Source organism: Mizuhopecten yessoensis, unplaced genomic scaffold (assembly GCF_002113885.1).
Source record: "Mizuhopecten yessoensis strain PY_sf001 unplaced genomic scaffold, ASM211388v2 scaffold3453, whole genome shotgun sequence".
NCBI classification, from domain to species: domain Eukaryota; kingdom Metazoa; phylum Mollusca; class Bivalvia; order Pectinida; family Pectinidae; genus Mizuhopecten; species Mizuhopecten yessoensis.
The window spans coordinates 562,145-577,464 of record NW_018405052.1 but is presented as its reverse complement, the minus strand read 5'-3'; the positions used below and the strand labels follow the sequence as shown (position 1 = coordinate 577,464).

At 35.3% G+C, this 15,320-nt stretch overlaps 1 protein-coding gene across 4 annotated transcripts; it reads right to left on the bottom strand.

Annotated features, from left to right (window-relative positions):
* Nucleotides 1-846: 846 nt before the first annotated feature.
* Nucleotides 847-15,117, bottom strand: LOC110447520 (ras GTPase-activating protein-binding protein 2-like). Of its 4 annotated transcripts, none has more exons than XM_021493282.1 (12): nt 14,937-15,117; nt 13,381-13,497; nt 12,184-12,265; nt 11,113-11,214; nt 9,295-9,460; nt 7,611-7,761; nt 6,803-7,002; nt 6,481-6,676; nt 4,954-5,156; nt 4,215-4,273; nt 3,659-3,724; nt 847-3,389 (listed from the first exon to the last, which is right to left on the bottom strand). In XM_021493282.1, the coding sequence occupies exons 2-12, from the start codon at nt 13,473-13,475 to the stop codon at nt 3,123-3,125; spliced, it is 1,587 nt and encodes a 528-aa protein (XP_021348957.1). In that variant the 5' UTR covers nt 13,476-13,497; nt 14,937-15,117; the 3' UTR covers nt 847-3,122. The 4 variants fall into 4 exon arrangements, with proteins under 4 accessions (XP_021348957.1, XP_021348958.1, XP_021348959.1 ...); XM_021493283.1 differs by having other exon boundaries at nt 3,659-3,718; XM_021493284.1 differs by having other exon boundaries at nt 7,659-7,761.
* Nucleotides 15,118-15,320: the final 203 nt, after the last annotated feature.

The following is a 15,320-nucleotide window of genomic DNA, read 5'->3' as shown; positions in this document are numbered from 1 at the left end:
CTTATGCTCCGGACAAACTTTAGTATTAGAAATTAAACAAAGGGCCATAATTCTGTATATAGAGAAGCACGAGACCTTATTCCAGTGCATTGCACACCTTCTGTAAATGATGCAGGTATAAGTTTGATAAAGACATTGATTTGGCGAGACAAGAATTTACTGAAAATGTTGCACTTATTTGACCTTGAGGTGAAGGGTCAGTGACCAGATTCCAGTGCACTGCACACCTAAAGTCAACGGTTTAAAAGTTATGGCTGGACCAATTGCGATAAGAAGAACCAGAAGAAGAGAAAGAATAAGAACCAGTACTAATACATACGTCTCCCTTCATTGGAAGCGGAGACATAATTAGAATAAAATCCCTTAATCCCTACAGTAAGAGATGGATTATAAAGGTTTTACCTCTATTGGGCCCTCGCTCCTCTGCTCAAAGGGGGGCCACACCCACCATTTATACAAAATTGAGTGCCCTTGGCCCAAGCATGCTCCAGACCAAATTAAAATAAAATCTCTCAATTCCTACGGTAGACTATTTCCCCTTTTGGGCCCCGCCCCTCTGCACCCACCATTTATACAAAATTGAGTCCCTTTGGCCTAAGGATGTTCTAGACCAAATGTAGTCCAAATCTACTGGGCCGTTCAGGACTAGTAGCGTTTTAAAGGAAATGTTGATGGATGGACGACGGACCGACGCTGCGGTATGGCATAAGCTCACCATGGTCCTTTTATTTGATCCAGTTGATTGAAATGTGTTACAAGATTGTTTAATCACATAATTTAAGTTTGAGCATGAAAACATATGAATATGGGCATGAATCGGAAGCATCTAAGAATTAAAACACAAACTATTTTTATAGTTTTTTTTTTATTTCTTTTTTTTTCAAAACTTGTGCAGGCAGACAATACAAATTTGTAAACATACGCCATCTTATTAAAACATGGAATTTGTTTAAATTTTTTTTGTTTGTATTTTGCCAATATTAAGTCAACATTTTTTTTCTAGGTGGCTGAAACACCTGTAAGCATATGTAGCTGTCCTTCTTTCAAGATGAACATCAGAACACATGTGCCACAGCTGTGTGAAAAAACTGAACAAATTATCTACACCACATACACAATGACTTGCACACATTTAGTCACATTCACAATTGCCCCGGTCACTTGTAACACTAGGACAGGCAGTGCCAGGTCAGGCTGTGATGTTGTTACCGGATGATTACCAACATACCTTGGGAACGAAGCAAAATGCTTTCTTAACATGATGATGGGCTTCAATATACCTCCCTGATCAAATTGCATTGGTGTTGCAAGACAGAATGCGCATTTAAAAACGGGATAATATTGAAAAAAGGACAAATTGTTCTGTTCAATATTGTGTACATTCCTCAAGGCAAATAAAGCAACCGTTGTTGGAATTTGTTGAAATAATAGTAAAAGAAACCTATATTTGTGTGACATTTGGCACTTCTATGGTGATGTGCCCGACCTGGGCTTGTCTGTCCCGAGAGCGTAGACCTCCTTTCATACATATAATACATGGAGTGTACATAACTGTCACAATTAGAGTAGGGCAGTATTGTAGAGAGAACCTCCATCACTTGACTATATTTATACTTGTTCATGGCTTATTAGTGGAGCAGTACTGCGATATTAACTCAACAATAGTACCAGATAGCGTCCACAAACAGTGTTTATACTGTGTCTTCTTTTTTTCTACTATAAATATGCGAGATTTCATCTTGAAAGACTATTGGTACCAAATAGCAAAGTAGCAGACACCAGCCTTATCCCAGTGTTGGGAGACTCACCACTTCTTAATGTCCTTAGCAAAACTTAGACGATACTTCATCACATCGTTACATCACACATGCTGCCATGTAGGTAGCAAGTTGCACCACAATCGCTGAGGAAAATAAATATTCTGATTTCAAGATGTAAACCAATTTGGAATATCACAATTAATGTGAATATTATTCAATATAAAATCTGCATATTTTTCCTGACAGTACCCTCCGACTAGCAGATGACTCCACCTCAAAATCAAGAAAAAAAAGGAAAAGGAGAAAAATATCAAAATGCAAAAATAGCATTTTAAAAATTCTATTGTTGTATCCTGCACTTTCGGGACTAGTAAAACTTGTAATATTCAGAAACCAGGAATGTAGACATATTAAAGTTACAATAAATTAATAGTTATATTTCCTAGTCTCTGTTGCATTATGATATTAATGGAAAACAATTTCTGTAGAAAATTTTTCCACAAGATATGAGAATCAATTTAAACATCCCAAATTCAAGTGACGCTTTGCATAGTACTCTCTTATCTGAGGGAGGGACAAAAATTCAAAAAAAAAAAAACCAGAAATAAATTAAGAAATAAATGTGACCAATATAAAAAAATCACTTTCACAAAACATTTGAAAATGGGAGATCTTTCATATCTGCCTTGCGTCGTTTGATTTCGTCTGACGATGAAAACATCTATGCCTTGATGGAACAACGACATAAGGCATATGTTATATGTTTGACATAAACATGAAGTAGGAAAAATGTAAAAAGTACTTTTTTACAGAAAATATGCAATTCTGTTATTCAAAATCTATGTATACAATGCATTACTATATATATACAGTGACCACTGTTGACCGATTGAGACCCGTTCTGCACAAAGATGCTGCACTGTACATTTATTTACAACAAATACATAATGTCAGAAAATCGGCAACAATGGTGAGACCATCATCATGTAGGAATGATTCTATTTAATTTTTTATTTCACATTAAAGAGATTAAGAGTCCGTATGAAATTAAGGTCATGGGAACCCCAGCCCATTCAACATGGTCAGTGTCAGCTGGTCAATCGATGTTAAAAGTCTTTATACGTCCTCACTCTCTTTTACATGAAATAAATATTAAAAAGCACGTTCATCCTATGCTTCAATCAGCACGTTCAGTTAACATTACTGTACACACAAAATGTTTGATGGCACTAGTACATAAATGGGACAGTTCTTAATACTAATCGTATCCCTTGTGTTAAAGGTTTACCTGCTTTATAACTGATTTCACATGCCAGTCAGAATTGCATACTTTCTAGAAGCACCAACTGGACAGACACTGCATCAGCGTCTTGATCCAGCCATCATGCCACCACCTCCTCCTCCCCCTCCTCCTCTCCCCCCTCCCACGCTGCCTCTATCTGCCCTGGGACCACCCATGCCTCCTCCGCCTCCACGAGACCCTCCTCTGCTGCCCATGCCTCCCCCCATTCCGCGTCCAGGGCCAGCCATGCTGCCACGCATTCCTCCTCGACCACCCTGTCGACCTCCCTCACCACGGGCCTTCTTCTCCTCAACATTCAGACGATGTTCACCATTGTACATAATTGGCTGGTAAAAACAAAAATACAGAGTAAATAAATAATTTTGTTAGAAGAAGACACAATCTGTAATATATTTTGTGTAAACTTCATATATATGGTATGCTATCAGCATTAAAATATTTTCATTTGAAAATTGATGAAAAATTGATGAAATGTTAAATCAAAGTAAACTTCTGTCAATTTAACTACTTATTAGCCTAATTTGAACCTTAACTTGTTAACATTAATGTTAACACAGCTCATTAATAGCAACACGACAATAACTTGGTACACTACCTTGTTATTCAGGATGTGTTTAACAGGATCAGCAGTATCGAATACCACAAAGCCAAAATTCTGGAACAAAAAAATGAAAAGAATCAAATAAAAGCTTGTCCTTTGAATAAGTGAAAGATGACACAAAACAGGGTGATCACAAACACTTAATATGAAAAACTATGATTTATTTTTCTGCAGGGTCATTTTCATCATTTCTAATGAGCTTCAAAAATTATAACAACAATGTCTTTCTTGTTAAGATATATTATTGAAGACTGATTGATTAAAACACTGTGAGAAAGGGTGTTTTTCACAGAGCTGTTCATTTTCCATATAACATATGGGAGAGGAGGTATAGACTATCTTTGATAATGGAAAGTCATCTTAAGATAAATTAAGGGTATTATAAAAACAGAAATATGTTCTTCCAGTTAAATACTGCTAACCCATGAAAACAACAACAGATATTGCAACTGAAACAAGAGGCCCAACTTTAGAAACATTCCATAAAATGAAATACTTTGACATGGTTTAACATTGTAGCCTCTCCAAATAATCACGAGTTAATACTTACTGGCAATTTTCCACCACTACCCTTTGTGTTGATTCTCAATTCCACCACATTACCATATGCTGCAAACAAACAAGGTTAACAATTTGGTTGTCTTTTCCTGACTGCATCATCAACAGATGAAAACGAGCATGATTATAAATTCTATAAGAGGAATATATTGAAAATCATCAGAAATGTTAAATAAAGCACATGTACATCTTATTTCATAAATTATTCTTTTAATCAAATTTACAAGCTTAATGCAAACTGTAAAGAATTGTAAATATTGAGTTTGAACACATCTACTGAAGTGTATTATGAGTAGCCTTGAATGTCCTTGGTGCAAAATGTCAGCTTCAATTGATCACAAGAAATTTAAGCTACAGGGTAATACCCCAGCTACTGTTTCATAAAAGCCTGTTTTAGGTTTAAGGAACATTATTTTGGATATAATTTATATGCAAATTGGAATTCAGAAGAGGGCTGTAAACTTCGCAGTTGGGGGTAACTCCCATAAAACAGCTTGAGCGAGAAAAAAAACCACAGGTGCCAAACTTCAGTCTATGGTGATTTCATTTGTCAAGATTCACAAAATTTTGAAAGAAACTGTAGCAGGAGTTGTACAAAAAAGATAATGTTTACAGGCAGACTAATGGTTGGATAAAAAGACCTGTTTCAGGGTATACTACTGGTATCAATACTCGAATTGCTTGTTAACCTGTAGACAGTTTGCAAAATGAGATTAAACAAATATAGATACCATTGAAGAAATCAATCAATTCTTTTTCTGTGATATTGTGTGGAAGATTTCCAACAAACAACTGATGACTGTCTGGGTGTCGTGAAGCGCCTCCTCCCATGGGTCCCCCTCGTCGGCCACCCTGGCTGTCTGCGTCACCATCTCCTTCACCACGTCCAAAACCACCACGATCTCGATCACGGAAACGTTCACCCCGCTGTTGCCTGCAGATATAGTTCACTACATTTTTAATTTCATATTCACATTAAAATCCTCAAACTTCTACAACCCAAATCTTGCATGAGATAATTTAGATCAGTACTTAAGTTTGTTTTGTTGCTTTTGTCTATGCTTACACCTTTGGAAGAGTTTACTTGCCATGAATTTACAACAAGAGGCCCATGGGTCTCAACAACAGAAACACGAGTAAAAACCTGAAAACTACTATTAAGAAGAAACTAAATTCATAACAGTAAAAACTAAGAGGGACAAGTGACCCTCTACACAAGGCATCAAGTCCATAGAATGAGTTCAAAGAAGTTTGGTGTAAACCTATCGGTAATAACGTCGTTTGAAGGTTACGCACTAGGTGACCCCTTATTCTGCCTCTCGGATATATATTTTGATTTGCATAATCTTTGAATCATTTCATGAAAAAAGTCCTACTTCATCCTTAACCTACAAAGATGTAGTTTGAAAGTTTGCACAAATAACATCTATCAGCATTCCCCTTGAATATAGATTAATAGCTCACCCCTCAGCCCCCTGGGTCATTTTCATAAAAGTTGAACTCGATCAAGTTCCGAGGAGATGTACTCTCTTAGCCTCTGTCACCCCTTTATTTTTGATCCGTTTCATTTGACTTTCACACCTATATCCAGTAAAGTTCAGCATGTTGGCTTTCTCAAGCTGCCATTTTAAACTAACCAGGAGTTATTACTTTCTAATGTATATAAATTTGTAAATAATGACAGAGTTTTTAGACTGCAGTGCACTACGTCTTGTTAAGTGCTTCATGACAAGGATGCCTGTTTCCTGCTAAATTACCAGGATGTGATGCCCACAAATGATTATAGAGATTAAACAGAGCAAAGATTATTAAATTACTATCCTATCAGTCAAAACATTAGGAGGCCCAATGATCTCCCACTGAGTCATGATTGAGTAAGCCTTCCCATTATTCAGTGGACTCTGTGTACTGTCACCCGATAGTGTTTAACTCTTCTTAAATTTACCCCCTTCATCATGTTCACAGTTTTTCCCACAGGCTTTGTTGTCGCACATGAAGTTAGGACCTCATTTGGATGCATTGCTACATTTCTATAATAATTTCCTGGATAGCACCTTTGGTAGAATTGGCAGTGTAAAGGTTCGGAGTTTGACCCCTGCATTTTTTTTTTTATATATCTCACTGTTCAAATATTCAAAAGAACTACATCAAAACTGTGACAATTTTTACCACGTTGGTACCCTTTACTGTAAGCTGAATGATACATATTTGGCTTTTGAAGCAAGACAAATTGGGTGAAAGCATGATGTGCTGCTTACCTTGGCGCCCTCTGTGGCTGAGGGGCACCTGTTGGAGCACTGGAATCTTGTTTGCTCTCAATCTTTGGGAATCCTTGGGCTGAAGTAGCTTTGTATGCAACAGATGGTGCTGGGGGCATGGATGGGGGGACTGTTGATGAACTGGTACTGTTTGCCTTCTTCCCAGCCATGGCAGCCCATGACAAACTCTTTGGTTCTGCAAGGGAATTAAGTCTATTCATACTTGCTCATATGTGAAATATTTTGAAGTTATTACAAGCACTGTAACATGTGGACACACATTTACCACTGAACACATAACATGCGACGATATATTGTTTACCTTCTGTGAACTGTGTTTCAAGATGTGCTGGTTCTTCAGGTTCCTGCGGCTCTGGCTCCACTGGAGTTTGTTCTTCTACCTTTTCCTGAAATATTTCTTCAGGTAGCTCAGCTTCCTCTTCTGGCTTCAGCTCTTCTTCCTCCTCCTCAGACTTCTGCGAGGCCGAATCCACACGCTCTTCCAGATGTGCAGTGCCATTACTAGGAGAAAGACCAGGCAAAATACAGTATTTGTTATTGTACAGCAAAGACGGACATATTTACTTTCTCACGTTAAGAAGATTTCTTGCTATGCATTGATCATACGAAGGAGCTGGAATAAAGAATGACAAAATATTTTCAATATATAACAGTCAAAACAGAAAAAGAAATCTGTAATCAGCATCAAACCATGAAGATAATTATGCAAAACAACACACAAGTTATTTCCAACAGATTTAGAAAAACAATAACTATTTATTGCAGACGTAATTTAATCAACGGTTCTAAGTAATATATTTTCTTATTAATAATATGATTTCTTCTTTTGAAAGGTTAATTTCAACAATGCAACAACTTGGCCATTAGTAAAAACCCAAAGTCTACTCAAAAGTAATGCTTTTTGTTTATATTGATTAGAAAGTCTTTAATATTTCATTCCACACAGGCATCGATTAAAATCTGGACTTAATTGAAACTGTTAAGTGACATACTGGGTATCTATTTGTTATCCTTAAGTTTTCAGTTTTAACTCTTACAATCATATCTCCTGTCATTGGACATGCAACATACATATAATATACACAAAGTATAAATATTGTTATCCCTACTGAATTTGTGACTCCAGCTGGAAATCTGTAGTTGAGGTAGACACCAACCTCAAAGCAGAAGGGGGCTCACTATAGTATGTGGCTATGCCCTGGTCTGGGACCACTTCCTGCACAGAAGAAGGGTTAGAGTCCACATTTTCTACATCAGAATCTACAACAAAATAAACAAAGTTCACATCATTTAAGAGCAAAAATTACTTTTCCACACGTTTACAGCTATCACGAGTGCTCTCGTTAAAAGACAGTTGCCAGCAAAAGTAGCCCGCTATTCTTCAACTTTGAACCTGCTATTTTTTTCAGAATATGTATTGGTGAATGCAACATTTTCAACCAGCAATTCTTTTAAAGTCAACCACCTTTTTCAAAGCTTAGCCAAAACACTGTATCAAAGTATCAATTTTCTTGGAATGCTGTTGTTCAGTTCAGCATATAAGCAGTAAATGATGTTACAACTTTCTGAAATTACTATAAAAGCACTTAATATAACCATACAATCACACTATTGAACATGCATAAACTTGGTTACTAACAGGTCAAAAAGTGTGAAGTCTGCACTTAAAACTAACACCGACCAGTGATCATGATGGTCGAAAGGTAATAAGCTCCTTTAAATAATGAGGAGCTGTTCTATTTAGAGTGCGGTATGTATTACATCAGATTTTCGTACAGAGACCTTTATCATACAGACAACAAATGGGGGTAATATAGTGATGGTGTCATATGCTTCCTCTTTTGAGTATGATTTAACAAGCCTGAACTCTCGTTAGGCAGTAGCCATATTGAACATTTGAATTGGCCAAAAATGTGGCATACAAACCATTCCTTACCTCCTGAGAAATAGTGATAACGAACTTCAACAGTCAAAACCATAAAATGGCTGCCAGCAGCCACAAAAAATCACACCAAGCTTAAAATGCTGCATGTATAAGGTTCCATACTAAACATGCGTAGTAAGTTTATATGAAGATCTATCCAGTAATTCCTGAGAAATAACAGTAACAAACTTCAATTGTCAAAATACAAAAAGGCTGCTTGCAACCATCTTGAAAAACTGTGGCATGCAGAACAACAGTACCGTGGGGCAGAACAACATACGCCCGTCGAATGCCAGCGTTATATAGTTTCTTACATTGAAATAAGATCTACATCATTCTAAGAGTCGCTAGCTGACATGCTATAAAAAATGTAGGAGAAAATCTGTAAGACAAAAAATCAAATACTAAAATAAACAAAGGGCAATAACTTTTGCAAAAATCTTTGAATCAAAATTCTTTTCAAAGGAAACAACAACATATCACGATTATTTAGCCTACTAAGTTTCAAAGAAATCCGTCAAAAAATGTAGGAGGAGATCTCTGAATAAATAAAACAAATACTGAATTGAACAAAGGGCAATAACTTTTGGAACAATTGTTGTATCAAAATTCTTTTAAGAGAGACGCAACTTCATATCATGATTATAATGTATACTAAGTTTCAAAGAGATCGGTCAAAAATGTAGGAAGAGATTGCCAGACCAACTAAAGTTTAAGCCGGCCAGACGACACCATACCGTAATACTCTTATAAAAAGTGAAGTCAAGAAAGTTTCATGAACATCACTCCAGTAATTCCAAAGAAAAGCGGAATTCCAAAGAAAAGCGGAAACAAGTTTCATTAAAGGACTCATAATCAGTTTAATGTACCTTCATCTTGGTTTTCTGTGTCCGTGTCATTGTCATGGAAAACCTCATCCTGGTAGCGAAAGATGTCATTGTGAACATAATACTTCTTTGGAGATTGAGGAGCAAGAACGAAGGTCTGCATGAAACGACGCATTGGTTGTCCGTTGTTGGAAAGCTCTCCAGTCACCTGCACCAAAAAATTGTGGGTATTTTTGTTTTAGGTGAAGTGACAATTAAGTAATTTTACAATATATATACTCCAGACAACTGACAGAAAATGGGGTGTTATTTTTTGTAAAAACATCATCCTATGTAAAAAAAAAAAAAAGAATTCACACCTAGCAGTAAGTACCATCTTGCAGTTTTATCTTCAGTCGATGCTACAAATATTTAAATTTAATACATCTGAATATTTCTCAAAGGCCTGTACATTTTATCATGGTCTGCATGATTCCAGTGCCACACTCGAAGCGTATGTATCTATTACAAATCCCACTTACAATTACCCTTAGGTACCCTAACGATGATGCTATTACATGTACCTTGTATGACCAAATGAACCCCCTCCCCTCCGGATTTAACAAATATTGTTTGAATTTTTATTGTAAAATTTCAGATGTATTCCATTCTAGTCTTCATAATTTTTTGTAGTCATCTGGTAGGTTTTGTTGGACAAATTCTACTACAAAATGCACTTCAATGGCATAAAGTAGGATCAGACATTAATGAATTGAATAAAAAACAAAAGCCATTACTTAACTAGATTTTGTTTTTGTGAACAAAAACATATATCTCCCCTTATTAGCCAATAGACAAACTTCAGTATAAAAAAACAACAAAGGGCTGATCTTTTTATATAGTGGGGGCACGAGACCCTAGTTTAGAATGCGACACTCCTACTTTCCAAACGACATTCAAACTATAGCAAGTTTGGTCAACGTAGGTTAATAACTTGGAAGTTATGCAGGGGACAAACTTCGGTATTAAAAATAAACGAAGGGCCATTACACTGTATATAACTGGGCAAAAAAACAGATTTTAGTCAAGAAATTCCATCTTCCCAAAATACATAAATATGGTAAGTTTGGTCAACGTAGATGAAATAACATGGAACTTATTCTCAGGACAAACTTTGGTATTAAATATAAACAAAGGGCCATGACTCTGTATATAGTGGGGTACAAGACCTAGTTCCAGTGCACTGCACAACTTCTGTGTGTGATGCAGTTATACTTCAAGTTTGATCAAGATATCTTTAACGGTTTGAAACTTATGGGTCGGACAAGAATTTATTGAAAATGTTGCACTTTGACCTTGAGATGAAGGTCACAGTGACCTATTTCCAGTGCACTGCACACTTTCTGTGCAGAAAGCATGCATACCTCATGTTTTATCAAGATATCTTTTAACAGTTTAAAAGTTTTTGCCCGGACAAGTTGTGATTAGAAGAACCAGAAGAAGAACCAGTACAAATACAAAATGCCTTCATTCAGACAAGTTTTGTCCCTTAAATAATGAGTATTAGACATAAGCTGGTGTGGGTGTGCATGTGTGTGAGAGGAAAACGAATCACAACATTTTCTATATTTAAGCATTGAACATAGCTACATGAAAAAGAAGAGGACTGAAATAGGCATAGCCTGTTGTCGAATTCTTTTGTCAATACTGTTATAATATCTTCTTTAATGTTAACTTATATGTTTGTATTATTAATGTATTGTCAATAAAATACTTTTGAATTGAAATTGAAGGGGAGACATAATTAAGTTAACATTATCTGTTGATAAGTAGTAGACCAATGCAATTTTTGAGAATGATATACAGCTTTATTAATGTTACCTGTACAACAACTGCATTGCCTACTGTTGCCTGGCTATCAACTTGTCTGATCTTTGCATGACAATCACGGAAATTGAGTGACATGATCTTCTTATGAATATCCTGAAATTATAAATCAAATTTATTCATTATAATAAATATAAATGGATGATATTCATTTCAGGTATGATCCAATCCTTTGATCAGGGCTTTTAATTGAACCTCGAAAGTATGTTTTTGACTCCTGAAAAAGAGCTTTTGACTCTTAAAAGGTTTGAAAAGATATGTCTATTTTGCTCATGTTTTGACCCTCCAAATTTCAGGGACAAGAGGCCCAATGGGTTCGAATCACTCACCATGTAGTAATCTCACACTTGTAATGTTAAAGTGGACTAAAATACAGCTACAGGTAAAACATAAATGTTTGATTCAAAAGAATCTATTAAAGATTTCAACATATTTGACCTGTGACCTGGAAAATAGGTGAAGATCATCCATTTGAACAAACTTTGTAACACTTTCAGAAGAAGTTGTTTAAAGGTTTTACACTTATTTGACTCCTGTGACCTTAAATCTGAGTCGAGGTCATTTATTAAAACAATCTTGGTAGCCCTTCGTCCCAGCATAACACTGGCCAAAAATCAATACCCTAGGCCTTATTCAGAAAAAGTTGTTTCAAGTAAAAAGTTGACGCAGGACGGCAACAGGCCAGGTGAGCTAAAAATGTTATTTGACCTCTGAAATTTCTAGAAGTCAAGAGTCAACTGAAAACCCTGCTTTGATCTACATTTCAAAACAAAATTTAATATCAAATGGAGCAAACTTGTGTTCCAAATTTTCCACAGTTGTTCATTTATGAAATTTGGTTGAACCTAGTTATCTGATACTGCTTTCAGGCAAGCCTTGACAAAGCCTTGCAGGACCTGCATATATCCAAAAAGTAATGCATTCAAAAACAAACAGAAAGATACGTGAAAGGGCCCAATTTACGTCAGAATCTTTTCAGTAATATATTTTTACTGAACATGTTGAAATTCTGATTGATAATATTTTAACAAATTTATAGAGTATTATAAATCATGCTATATTTACCACTTGTCCCATGACTGGAGGCTGTTCTTCGCCAGGTTTCTCAACGCCACCATGTACAAAGCTGGAATTGTGGCTATAAAATCTGTAACGATAATTTTTTTGTCACAATCAACATTTCCTGGCTATTAAATGATGGATAGAGGTGAAATGTATACAATATGTTTGTAGCATTCAGTTGGATCGCAAAAGAGATTGTCATGTGATAATGCCAGTGAATTATTTTTATGAAGACATTGGCCTTAAATCCTTATTACCTGTACAGACTAAATCAATATCGCTAATTGCTATATACCATTTTGATAGCTTAAATACCAGTTCAATATATCCAAATAACAAATACGAAAAAGTGTCAAATTCGTGACATACCGCCCTGACAGCATGGTGACGGAAATTGATCCAAAGTTTACGTTATTGTCATACACAACTTACAACGGCTGCTTTATTTACAATTTACACCATTTTCGTTAAATACAATATTTGATTATTGTTAAAAAGGGAATATTTTGTGTTTTTAATTGTTATTGTTTCTTTGCAAGTTGATTTCACCAAACAACTTGCAAAACAGGTAAATCATGACTATTTATATCACTTCTTTCATCCTGTTGACTGTAACATTACGATATCATTAGGTACAAGTGTAGGATGCTTTATAAAGAATATGTTCTTAGGAATATGCTCGCATTTATTTGAAAGTGGAAGTAGAATTTACATACTGATCATTACGACGGCAAAACGATTTTTTCCAACACACTGATATAAATAACAATGAACAAACTATTTCAATTATTAATTTATATTTTACCATGTTTATATTTTACCATTTTACCATCAATCTATGCCCGATTAATATAGGGCATCTCACTTCCGTTTCAGACAACATAAAATCGATCGAAAACAGCTTGATTGGTTATTATGATATTTTTCTCTGGCAAATAGAATATCCTAATAAGTGGATTCCACTGACTGTACTATCTTTTTGAGACTTGTTGAACCTTGAGCGCTCTCAGCTGAGGCTACTGCATGACAGAGGCAGTTCATAGAGTACTTGGCATTAGAAAAGCAACATTTTTTTTTGAAATATAGATAACAAACCAGATTATTTAATTTACTCATTCTAAAAGAGCTTTCTGGTTTTGAATAAATATTATGTTAGGCAAGTAGCTAGAACCCAAAGGACTTATCATAGTCATCAAATACCTGTGGAGATGCAGTGGGGCCTCATGAAGCAAGGTGTAGTACTGCCTCACAAACTCGCGGCCAACACACTGTGGGCTTGGGGTTTCCATGACCATGACTTTTACTTTATCAAGTAATCTGTAAAAAGCAAAAGTAGAAAAAGTTATTAGATTTTGCATTTTTATTCTACTCCTAAACCTGTTAACCTAAATATGTGAATACTAGACATTTCAGTACCTAAAAGTAATATGCTTCTGTACTTCTTTATAAAACAAAAAAATGCTGAAGAAATTCAGCTACACACAGGACAAAAAAAGCACAAACTAAAATTAATATTCAGTTAAAGATAACTTTAAATAACGAAGACTAGTATAATTGGCTAGCGCTTTCGCCCATCTTGGGGCTTTTCAGGTGATTTAAATTTATTTGCGACGTCATAAACAAAGTAAACATAATGATTACATGAATGTACTTGCATTAAATGCGTCAATGAAATATACGGAAAAAGAAACGGAGCATATTACAAATGCTCAAATAAATACATTGTTCAATAGTAAAAGTTAAAAACATCCGATAGTAAAAATGAATTTTAAAGCACAACACTTGTTAGTTCATCAGAACATATTAAACATACAGAATTTGTAAAATTAACATTTATAAGAGGTGCTCGAAATTTCCCGCGTTCAAGCAATAGTATCTGATGTGTTCATCATATATATATAGGCAATGTAGAGATTCAAAATTATATATTTTATTATGAACACATCGATACTGTTTAGGTTTGAAGACAGCATGTTATGCGGAAGATTTTTTTTAAGGACATGTTATCAGAATTTAATTAACACATTATGTATACTTGTGAGTTGTGACGAGTTATCTCGAGTATGTAACTGACGAGGGCATCATAATTGATGGAGCCCCTGTGCGCTAAAGAAGAAGACAATGGCTGAAATTACCATGCTGCATGCATAAATACTCTCAAATAACATTTAAACAAATACATAAATCACGATTTCTATGTGTAATACAACCACATTACACTGGTCATTTAAAATAACAGTACATACATGAATTTAATTTTGATTATTAAATAATCAACAAATTACAGATTAGTGCAATTTTTACATTCCAAATTTGGAAAAAAATGGGATGTCGAATGACCAAATAATTTAAAATACACAACAAAATGAACTTGTTTATGTAAACGCGACAGGGCCATACATATTACTTATAATAGCCGATACATTTGAAAAACAAAGTTCATGATTCTGTGAGTACATGTCCAAATGTTTTCTCGGGCTTTCAGTTTTGGCCTGCATTATCAAATTACAGAGCCACGTGATAGAACATGCATTGTCCATACAGACAAATTTACAACATAATGGTGTATAATTTTGGATTATGTTGTATTATTAAACACTAGAAAATTATAAACATTCATGATAGATATACAAAAAGAATCGCTTGCTAACAATGAAACTGAAAAACACACGGAAGACATAGGAACCATGATACACGAGGTAACCCGGTACCGTCATTCAATTCGATAAAATACAGTTTCTTTGACAAATACTCACCTCAAAAATTATGAAATGCGATTTCTAGGTGTTCTATCCTCATAAATACATTAGAATGTTTTAATAAGGGCGTCTAAAATAGGTGAAGAGTTGATGAAATTCTTCGTAGAAAATTTGTTCTGGCACATGCAGTTGCGCAGAAGTGGTCTGAATTTACGCCAATTTTAGCGCATTTGACGGGGAACCCATGCATCACAGAAAAAAGCCCCCAAATCCAAATCATGTCGCTTAAAACACAATTAAAAAATGCATTGATTTTATCCTGCATAAATATCCCAGAAAGTTATACGAATGATCAGTAAAATCATTTTGGTTGAGGAACATATTAAAAAGTAAAGGCTCTGAACATATATTTCTTAAAAGTATCATTGCTAAATCTTCACT